The sequence below is a fragment of the Chroicocephalus ridibundus genome, chromosome 4 (genome assembly GCF_963924245.1).
Source record: "Chroicocephalus ridibundus chromosome 4, bChrRid1.1, whole genome shotgun sequence".
NCBI classification, from domain to species: Eukaryota; Metazoa; Chordata; class Aves; order Charadriiformes; family Laridae; genus Chroicocephalus; species Chroicocephalus ridibundus.
Window position 1 is genome coordinate 22,158,821 of NC_086287.1, and position 11,066 is coordinate 22,169,886.

The following is an 11,066-nucleotide window of genomic DNA, read 5'->3' on the forward strand; positions in this document are numbered from 1 at the left end:
ACCACAAACAATTTGAAATGTTCTGTGCCTCGGAATTTTAATGACGTGATCCGGGAAGGAGATCTACAAAGTGGGTACTCACAACATATGACCATCATTCTGAGAGAGTTAAGGAATCGGAAGGTATTATGTGAGCTCAGCCCACAGGTATAGTGACCAAATGTCACCGTCCTTTTGATGCTCTGCCATGAAATTAGTCTGAGTTTCTCCCCATTGGTTCTTTGGAAGCAAAGCTCATTGCCCCAGTGCTGCTACCCAAGGCAGAGTCTTTGTACCATCCCAGCCTGAGACGTCAGTGAAAGACTGACTTCTCCCTCTAAAAAGCCATGCCCTCAAAACCTGAGGGTACAGGATGTGACCCGATGGACCATGCAAGAGTGGTTCCTTCACTAGTGATAAATAGCTTATATTCTTAGAAAAGTATAATAGCAGGCAAACAGCTAGTATTTGCTCTAGTTCTATTGCCTGGAAAATCTCAGCTACCCTTTTGTCCATACAGAATATGGGCAGATGTGACATAACGTGTTTCTGTTCCCATCAAGAGGCTTGTATCTGCAAAATTTGGTTGTTTCCTTTGGTCTTGAAAAGAACAGCTTGTATCCTTAGCAAGCAGGGAAAATAGTCTGGCATGTTTGGGGAAAAAAAGTATTACCAATATTCAAAGAACTCATATGTTTAATTAGTATAAAATATACAAATCAGTACAGAAAAATATGAATATTTTTGAAAATTAAGTAGACAATCTTGTCTCAAAAATTAAGAACACTTTAATTTTATTAAGGTTAGGTGCATGCAGCCAAACCACCTCTACATATTCCACCTCCTTGCTTCATTTTTTATAATTTCACATCTGATACCTACCAGTCACTGACACTTTCCTGCAGGGAAAAAACACCGACGCTGTGAGTTATCTGATTTTGGGATTGGAAGCACTCTTCGCTCACTCTGGAAATGCTGACTCACTTGACAGCTCAAAAACAGTCCAAAACCAGAAGAGCCCTCTAACACCTTTATGTGAGAACATCTGTTAGGCTGATAGAAATTAGCCCTCGTTGCATTTATTTATTGACTTGCCAATACTCTACAGCACTCTTTATATCGTTCTTCAGAGGATGGTCCGCCCCATTGCTCTGTAGGATGGAGTTATCAGTCTGCCCGTGCTGAAAGTCAGCCTGGTGGGCAGAATTGCAGAAGCATAGTGTGGATAATTCAGGGGTTGCATAGAATTTCAGTACTTTCTGATCATCAGCACTTGGGTTGAAAAGGATTTGAGGAACAGATGTACGAGGAGAAATAAAAGAAGTCATGGTCCAAGGAGTGGGGGGCTGGGAGGGGAGAAGTCACAAGGAATCTGTAAGCATGTAAGCAGGATCCCGCTCTGGAAAAACAAAGATTTGTGGTCCATATTCATTTTGCAATACAGAATCACAAGGTAAAAATGCATAACATCATTAGGATTACTATAATCCCAGAATAAATCACTCTTACTGGGTCATTCCATGACTTTTCTGGCACAGTAACATAGCTGAATGTGTTGGACGGAGATTTCCACTACCTCATTCAGCCCATATCCTAGCAGGTTTGGACATCCTCTTGGATCGTGTGGTGTTGAATTGGATCCCATCCCAAGACATACAAAGAATCTGTGTCTAGGAAGCTCCTGAGGAAATTATCTGCCTGCTGGACCTTGATACACTACTGGTGCAATATTATTCCCAGCACACTTCCCATTCCGTGGGTTGAATCAAATGTCATGGCCGTTGCCCTTTGGGCTGAACTCGGTTCTGTCATTGCCATCCCTGAGAGCCGATGGTGCCGTGTGCGTGATCTCAGATGTTGTAAGACATGAGCTGGGTGCCGAGATGTGCAGGCAGGATACAAACGCTTCAGGGCACACCCCTTGGTGGGACTTTAGACATGGGAGCTTGCAACAAAAGCTCAGGTACTTCATGATTTTTTGGTGGTTGGGTGGAGGTTTTGTTGTTCAACTCCCGTTTTTTGCATTTCAGTGTCTTTGTTTCTTGTCCAAAGCCACTTGACTCCCTGTTGGTATGGAGTAGCCTGCTCCAGTCCTGATTCAGTTTGTTTCTTTTCTTTTCTTAAAAAAAAGAAAGAAAGAAAGGAGTCTTATATATTCTATAACACTTTGAACCCAAGAGCTACATATGCTTATTTCACTGTTGCGACATACCATTTGAGCTTCAGGAAAGTCCTACTGGCAATCTCAACCATTTTTCCTTTGTTTTCTTGCAGGCTCTGATACTTCACCAGCTTGGGCGCTATAGCTTGGCGGAGAAGATTCTCAGAGATGCCGTCCAGGTGAACTCCACGGCCCATGAGGTCTGGAACGGCCTGGGAGAGGTGCTGCAGGCTCAAGGCAATGATGACGCTGCCACCGAATGCTTCCTGACGGCGCTGGAGCTTGAAGCGAGCAGTCCGGTGGTCCCTTTTACCATCATTCCCAGAGTCCTTTGAGAGGGCGTCTTGATCAACCCATTTTGGTCTGACTTCTGGGTGAGGAAACCCAGGTGTGTCAGGCTTGCCTGGTAACTGGTTAGTTTGAAAAACTTTAGAGTTACAGGTAATGAACTCCAGTCTTTTGTGGGAAAGTGGCCAAAACAGAGACGTGATGCAATATCTTGTTGTTAGACTGAGAGGACAAAATGGCTAGCCAGAACCAAATCACTCATATCGCCTACATTTTTTGCCCTGGTAGTTTTAAAACATCGTTATCTTGTTCATGGATGATGTGCCATATTTTGTTAGTGATATTTGAGTGTTACATAAAATTATAATGGAATCAACTACCAAATGTAGAATAAGTTAAAATTCAGTGGCAGAGCAGACTATTTTTAACAAGGCTGTTAATAAAACTGTTCTCTTCCTGCCTCTCAACCTCTTTTGGCCCGAAGTCAAAATGTGAATTTTCTGTTTCCATCTCTATTTTAGTCCAGGCCAGAAAATCAGTTGAGTTCTTGTTTTTAGTTGTTAATAACTGTGATGTGTGGCTAACTGTTATCTCTATTTAGAGCAAAGGCTGAGTACAAGAATATTTATATTTTACCAATGTATGCCTGTTACAAAAATATATTAGTTATTTAAGTTTAACTTTTTTATGTGAATTCAGAGTTTATTTATCAATGGAAATATGTAAAAAGAAGCCTCAAATGGAATATTTACCGACATTCCTTATACGTGACCCACACTTGGCTAAATGGGAAGATTATGTTAATAATAAAATGATTTTTAAATGGAACCTTTCCTGTGTCCTGGTTAAGTACCCAGGGGGCTCGTGAACATACTTTTGTGATGTGGGGCCTGTGGCCGGCTGGCCTCAAAGAGGAACAACACCAAAATGAAATGCCCTGAGGCCAGTGTAGAGAAAAGAAGCTGCTATACTCTTTGCCAGTTGTATTGTTATCTTAGATTCCAGGTTTCTGTAAATCTTCACTTCTCCTTTTTTACTCCTTCCACGCCAGCTTTCGATGAAGCCAGATTACTCTGCCTCTACATAATACATGAGCAGTTACATATACTTTGGTAGTGCTTGGGAAGAGCATGTTAAATATTTACACGCTATTCTTCAGTTTTCCTCGCCTGTCTTCAGAGCTCTTTCTCAACATCTCCTGCACTTCGCACCCCTTGAAGGAAAAGTCGGCTGGTAACCTACCGCTGCCCTGTCAGTAGCAATAGTGCCAAATGTTTAGTAGACAAATACTTGCCAGGGTTTATCTGGGATGTGTGGAGAACGGTCACTCGTTGCACTGACTATTCAGGGTGTGTGAGCTGGGGTAGTCTGATGTCTGCTTATTTACAGCTCTGGGCTTGTATGGAGCCTGGGGAGAATTCCACGTTCCCCGTTAGACTGAGTGCTCCTTGGGATTTGCCTGATTTGTCACAAGAAGTGGTTTTAAAGTGCTTAGCACAAGATAGTGGATGATTCAGAATAATAACGGCGAATGTTCTTTTTCGTCGCTCACCAGAGAGCTTGCTCACCTCGAGTGGAAGGAGGATCTCAGTGCGACACAGCCTCTGCGTGCTCCAGTGAGAATCTCCAAATGGCAGCAGACTGAAACTTGGGGTAGCTCTTCATTGTTGCCTCTCTTTTTCCTCCCCCCCGTCCCCCTGCCCCAGCATTTCATGTGCCTTTTAGGCTGAGGCTACTTTCAAATTGTATCTGCTTAGTGCTTAGACCATATGTTCTCTGTGAAACGGACCAAAAGGCTAGAATAGGTAGTGTTTTCAAATCTATTTAAAAGCCAGTAGAAATTGTGTCATCTTGCTCACTGCGAAAACATCAAAGTTTTCCTTCCCCTTTTAAAGTGCCTGTTTTGCATGTTTTCTTCCTACTGTCCTTGGCTTTTTTTCCCCCGTATTTTCTTTTTGCCAACTGTTCTCTCTTTTCTAGTCCCAGCTCCTAATACATGCTCTGGCCCTGCTGTCTTTTAGCATCCACTGTATGGTACCTGGTGTACTGAAAGATACTGTGACACGTTTATTTGCTTAATTCAGTTCCTCCTGAGCTTTTCTGCTGTCACAGTTCAGTTACTTAAATTTGTAATACCTTTCACAGACATGCTCCTTCACAGTATGTATTCACCTTTTATTATAATAGCAAAGATTTTCTAGCAAGGCAGTTTGCACGCAGATCTGAGACTGGTGGTCTTCCTCAAGAGAGCTTCAGGCAAAAGTGGAGAATAGGAGAATTCTGTAATGGCAGAATTTATCTTTGATTCTTCTCGCTTAATTTAAAGTCCTGGCCTCTTTTGATAAACTCCCAAAGTGGAAAGATTAGCTGTCTGATTGTGTTGTATCTTTTATTAGTGGAGAAGTGGCTGCTGTTGTGTATATGGGGTGAACCTGAATATTTGTTTCATTTCTCTTACACTGGAATGGGTTTCACTGTAAAGCCACAAGCTGCCACCTCTTGGGAATAGCCTCAGCTACCTATTTTTAAAAAGGGATCGGTGCTGTAGGACTGTACATTCAGGAATTTTCAGGCGGAAGTGGAAATCCTTGCAGCATACGAATTAAACAGCAACACTTGTTTAAACATAGTTTTCAGCTTAAAAATAAAGTCACTGTGTTTTACAGCTGTAATTTTGCATTTTTTAAATCAAGTAAGAAGGCCAAGAATGTTTTTATATCTATTTTAGTTGATATACAAGAAAGATCTGCCTTTTGCAATCTACTTCCAGCCTGCTCTGGGGTCTCAGTCACGGAGGCGAAGCGAGCGATGCCAGTGGGAACAGCCCGTCCCAGGGAAGGACTCTCCTTGGCGCCAGTGGGTCAGTGTCAGCTGCATGAGGGTCGCTCCTGGACTTTGTGGCTGACCCCATCTCCATGTGGATACACAAGTCTATGTGTGCTTCTGCTCCCCCAGCCCGTGTCAGAAATAATAGCTGTTCAGATGAATGGTGAGAGAAATCAGGGGCTGATCCAGCTGAAGACCAAGCCAACCCCTTGCTCCCTTGCCCCAGGGTTTTACTAAGCTTCGGGTAGAAGCTTAGTAGTTCTTCAGGTAGTTCTTGCATCTGATTTACTGCCCAAGGAGAAACACTGACATGTAGGAGAGGAGACAGGCCTTCCCCTCCACACAGCAGCCTGTACTTGCACCAGTTTAAAATGGTTATTAAATTGCGTTGTCAAGCACTCTAACTGTATCGCTATAACAACAAGCTGCACAAGCTTGAGATCTCCAGCCTTTCAACAGGGATCAAATACACTTCCCGTCCATAAGACTGGAACAGCAGGTTTCAGAGGAGACTTCCCTTCCTCTGCCGTGCTTGTGCCACTCGAAATGATTAACATTTGCTGTATTAAGCATGTACTAGAGTGTAACAACAATCTCTCTTGCACGGGATAAAAAGTCTGACTCCACAGTGCTTACAATAAGAAAACTTATCGTTCAAGCAATTGGTTCAGTTAATCTCTAATTTTGGTGGAGAGAGAGAGCCATTTTTACTCCACGAATTACTTCGTTTCTTTTTTTGCTTTCGTGATTGGTAGAGAATCACAGGGAGAAGAGAACCAGTCCACGCAGAACTAATCCAGCTATCTCTGAAAACTTTTGTCATTAATTATATGCATTTTAAACATCAAAGGCTATTTTAAAAAAATGCCATAATTTTCCTTGAAAAACTGTTTTTTCCTGAGTAGACTGTTCTACTCTGGAATGATAGTATAAGCCTGGGTATATTGGAGTTCCAGATTTACCTCACTAATTCTTTGTTTGTTCAGTTGTCAGTTAAAATGACATTTTTCTTAACTGTCAATCTGGCAATCATCCTCTCCCTAGCATCTAGTTAAAAGCCTTGTATGCTAAAATACGCTTTCAGCAAGTACGCTTCGCCAGCACTTGGTCTGTTTAACCTCCTCATCTCCAAGCTACCTTCTCTGATCCCTCTGTTGGAATGTGCTGCACTTCCACGTGCACCTATATTACCACAAAAACCTAGCTGCCAGGAACCCTGCTTGTGGACAATAGGGAAGAGGGGGAATGTTCAGCTTCTGGCCTGCGTGGTTTGTTGTCGCTGATTATGTGAAACTTGATGGGACAAGTTTCTCAGACTTGCAAAGCCAGCAGCTGGGCTTGAAGAGATGGGACAGGGAAGTTAAACCTGAAGAAAGAAATCAGAAAGAAGAACCAGAAGAAAGACCCCAGACTTTTTTGGGAAGAAGGGTGCATGTGGGGTGAGTGTTGGTCAGACTTCATTCTTCCCCATTTCAGGGATACGTGGTCCTGAGATGCTGGTTTGCCACCGCGTTGGTCACTTGGCCTTTCTAGTTCCCAGTTTAAAGCACCTTTGTAGCCCAACTGCCTAGTCTCCCTAATTATTATTTCAAAGAGACAAAACTGTACCTTTTAATTTATAAACCCTTTGAAAAGATGTAACCACTTCTGTCGGGGTCCTGTTACATATCCAGTGATGGGACAGAGAAGCGCTAGACACCACTGTACTGTCATTTTTGCCCAGACGTTTTCCGAGTGCAATGGCTGACAGATGCTGTCTTGGGGATGCAGTCCGTGAGGCACGGCAGGAGCACACAGCAAAGCTCCTGAAGGTGGAAGAGAGAGTGCTTTTGCCTTTCTAAGTATGCCTTCACTTAGAAAACCTGTTTGGAGGAACCGAGTGTAAAACCCCAGTTTGGCCATTAAAGGGCGGATGAAATGCATTGCTGTTACGCTGAATTCTTTTCCTTTGTGTCCTTGCATGAGACGGGCATCTCTGTAGGAGAGATGACCCTCCTCTGCTTCACCCAGGTATGAATCTCTACAGCCTGCTCCCCCTGTCTGCACCAGAGTTGCGTGACTAGCTCTTGGCTCCCTCTCTGCCCCCAAAATTGCCCCCCCAAGAAAGTGACACTCTTCAGTATGAAATTACTGAAGGTGCCCCTGTCTATCTGTGTTGAAAAAAATAATCACTAGACATAAGACATAATAAGGTAATGATAATATTTATTAAAGCCATAGTGATGTGGCTTTAAAAGGTGTGGAGTCAGGGCTTTTCTGTTTGTTTTTACAGCTGAACCCCCCCCATCTCTGCGAGGAGGGTGAAGCTGGGGCTCCCTCTGGTTGGTACAGCTGAGGAACAAACATCTGGTCGGCGTGTGTGCCCTCGCGCTTGCCACCAAAGAGAAAAAAGGACTTCCTTACGATATTTTAAGTGTAATATTTTGCTACGCACATGCATGCCCGTGCTCACAGGTTACAGAAAGCCAGGTTACAGGGGCTTTATACCTTTATGGCAGTAAGTTTTGAGAGGACTTGGAGTTCCTCTGCGAGTTCACTTCAGCGCCTGTAAAGCTGTCTCCTCTATAAAAACAGGCTTTGCTTTTCCGATAGAAAGTTGGCAGTGCCAGAAAAGGAAATTCTGAGCCCAATTTTCACTTCGAACACGTCAGATGTATATCAAATAATGAGCCTGAGACATTATTATTAGTGCAGGTTTCCACAGGACTGTTGTTTTCCAAACAGCACCAACTACTAATGTGGGACTGGAGGGGGCAACAGAGGCCATAAAACATAACAAATTGCTTCCCTTTCGACTGCCCTACAAAAATAGCACTTTATCTGGAGTAAAACAGCAGTCTTCTGACTGAACATTTTTTTTTTTTTTAAGGGTCCCTTCCAGAAGGTTTTTTTCCTTTCTTTCTTCTTTTTAATCTTGCAAGAAAGCATTTTGGGTAGCGAACTCCTGGGTGCTGAAACACGAACCCCACAACATGCCGGGCAGGTCCTATGACCAAAGCACCCAGCGCCTGCCTTCACTGACGCAGGACCTACACACTCTTAGGCTTCAGGAATAAATCCTGCTCGCTTGATGACCCCGTTGCCCTGCTTCTGTGGTGCTCCCCCATGCTGGTGGTGAGCCAGAGAGGTTTCTAGGGCAGGTGCTCCTGCCCACTGCCCCTGCGCGAGGTGGCAGCACCACGTGAAGCAGTAAATCACAGCACATCTGTGTGCGAACAATCGCTTCGTGATGTGTGCTGAGTCAGGAGCATCGGTGTCTGAGAGATTAAAAGTAAAAATGGGAGGAGGCACAAGCTCCTCTGGCTTATGAAAAGCCCTGGAGAGGGCCCACCAGCAGACGCAAACAAACCTTTGTACAGTTTCCCTCTTCTCCTGTCAGAGAACTCTGGTGTGTTCTTCATCGTCTGTTTTGGGCTAGAGGCTTCACCTGAAGGAACATGTACTGCAAGGCTGAGCTTCAGCAACAGAAAGGGTTAATGAAAGCATGTCTTGGATGCCAGGTTGTGGTGCAATTTCATCTTATGCCTGACCCAAGCCAACAGCAGCTGCTGTTGAACAGAAGACCTTGTCCCTGCATTTGCGTTGCTCCGATTGCGTTAGGTCTGGTGAGTGTGAGGCCGCAGGGTGAGTCTGACCAGCTCACCATGCTGGTGGCCTTTACTTTTGGGGTTGTTTTTTACTGCAGAGGAGACAGTGGAAGTGGAGAGGCGATGCGAGCCCCTTTCAGAAGTGGCCAGCAACTGGGTAGGTTGGATTACGCGTGTTGAGAACCTGCAGTGTTGTTTCCCTCACTGTTCTCATCAAAACAAAGGCTGAAGTAGGGTGGCAGAGCGCAAGTTGGTTGTGCTGGCAGTTCCCAGCTGGGTCTCACCCACGTGGACTCGCAAGGTAGTTTTCCCACCCTGGCTGCAGAGCACCACACTTGCCGTAAGAAACACAATCGGCAAGAGCATGGTGGGTTTCTGTTCCCAGCTGAGATGCCTTTGCTGTGAATAGTAGCCTGAGGTATTACGCTACTGATGTCTCTTGTTACATTATAGTTTGAAAAATAGAGACTGGGTGATAATAGATCTGCTCAGGAAAGTTAAAATGCATTCATTACAACTGTGATGCTGATAATCTAAGATAAAAATATGCTATGTGCTTATGTGGATGTTCTCATTCAAAAATAACGTGGACTTTGCTCACTGTAGCTCACAAATGCACCACGAGAATTCATAAGTTGGTGTCTAGCAGTAGCCTAGACCCACAGCTCCCAGCCTTGCTGGAAGTGCCGGAGGAAAGGAGGCACCGATCATATAGGTCACAGCTGAGAAGACTCAAAACAACTCTCATGGCCAACATACCTCAGTGCGTATCAGCCTCACCCTGTGATTCTTATCTCAGACTTTGATTCCCTGTCTGTAGAGAATTTGAATAGGAAGTGATGCTATTGCACAACTATTTCCTTTTCTGGCCCCAAAATGGACTTAATTTGTGATTCTTGGCCAATACCACCACCAAACATTCAGTGCTGCATATCGTGGGTTGCAGTTTTTTAATCATTCTCTCGCTGTAGGCCCGAATTAGGCCAATAGTAACGTAGAGCTCTGGCACATGATGGACTGACTGTCCCAGCAGTTTCGCCGTCCTCATGAGATAGCTCTGTCAGCATCCAGCCTTCGCCAACATCTCTAATAGGATTTTCACTGAGTGTGACACACTGCGGTATTCAGGACGCAGCCTTAGCTATGCTTAGAGAGCAAGGCCACCCCTGGATCCTACTCTTCTTTGAAAGAGAAGGGACCTGTGCCAAGCCTTGCCTACACCAGAGGTGTTCCACAGGTGATAAACCTGGAGCACAACAAGCCCACACTGTTGTAACACCCAGAGAACAGCAACGAGATGGCTGTGGCTATTGCGAACATGCAGCAAGCAAGGGCTTTGCCCAAAAAGCCTCGCTTTATCTGTGAAAATGAGGCACTGAACGTACTTATCCACCCGGCAGCTAAATGCCTAAAAGGCCCTAGCTAAAGGTGAGAAAATAATACATTTTCAGAAGTATTCAGTGTCAGCTCAAGTCTTTTCCCAGTAATTTAGCGGGGACAGTCATAAGGCAGTTAATGGGTGCTCCTGAGGGCTGGCATATGCTCTAAGAAAGCTGGACTTTCCACCATCCTGGAGGAAGTGCACGTTAGTATTTTTTTTGTGAGTGGTTCCAAAGCAGACGTAGATTCTGCCTCCTTTATATTCTACTCCCCACTACGCGTCTCTCAATGCTCTTCTCATGTTCTGATGTTTCAGCTTGCTTTCTGTGCAAAGGGCACCGCGGATCAGTGACAAGCGCTGCCTCCATCCTGCTCTCCGTCCTCGATTTCCCGTTTCACTGGGAGATGCCGAACAATACGCTCTGACAGCTTTTGTGTCCTGATTCCTAGAAGAAAGCATCCTCCAGAGAGCAGCTCGCTCGGCCTGAGATGCTCAGGCACAGCGGCAGCTGCAGCCTACGTGAAGTGGGGGTGGTATAAATAGCTCGCAAGAAGAGGGGCAGGAAAAATTACAGGGTATGGCACCATGGCCGGAGCTGCAGCACTCGGGTTCAGCTTGGCGCCGCAACAGGCTTTGTTTTAGCCAGCATCAGAGTTACGCTGGGTGGTCCCGAACTTGCCAGTATTCCTCATTTGGTAAAAATTCAGGTTTTCTGAATCTTTCGCAGCAATTTTACTGTAGTATCAATGACTGTGAGTTTTAGAGCTTTATCTTAGTCACTGACTTACACAAAAGAAAAAAAGCTCATGTTTTCCACAACTCAGGGACTCTGCGCCCACCAAGC

The 11,066-nt window shown here is 44.7% G+C and overlaps 1 protein-coding gene across 3 annotated transcripts in view; it reads left to right on the forward strand.

Moving 5' to 3' along the window:
* The window catches only part of TTC7B (tetratricopeptide repeat domain 7B), a 155,001-nt gene extending 151,745 nt beyond the window's left edge, over nt 1-3,256 (forward strand). For all 3 annotated transcript variants that reach the window (XM_063334361.1, XM_063334362.1, XM_063334360.1), the window contains one exon: nt 2,254-3,256. In XM_063334361.1, the coding sequence (XP_063190431.1) occupies nt 2,254-2,475 (222 nt within the window). In that variant the 3' untranslated portion in view covers nt 2,476-3,256. The remainder of the gene's footprint in view (nt 1-2,253) is intronic.
* Nucleotides 3,257-11,066: the final 7,810 nt, after the last annotated feature.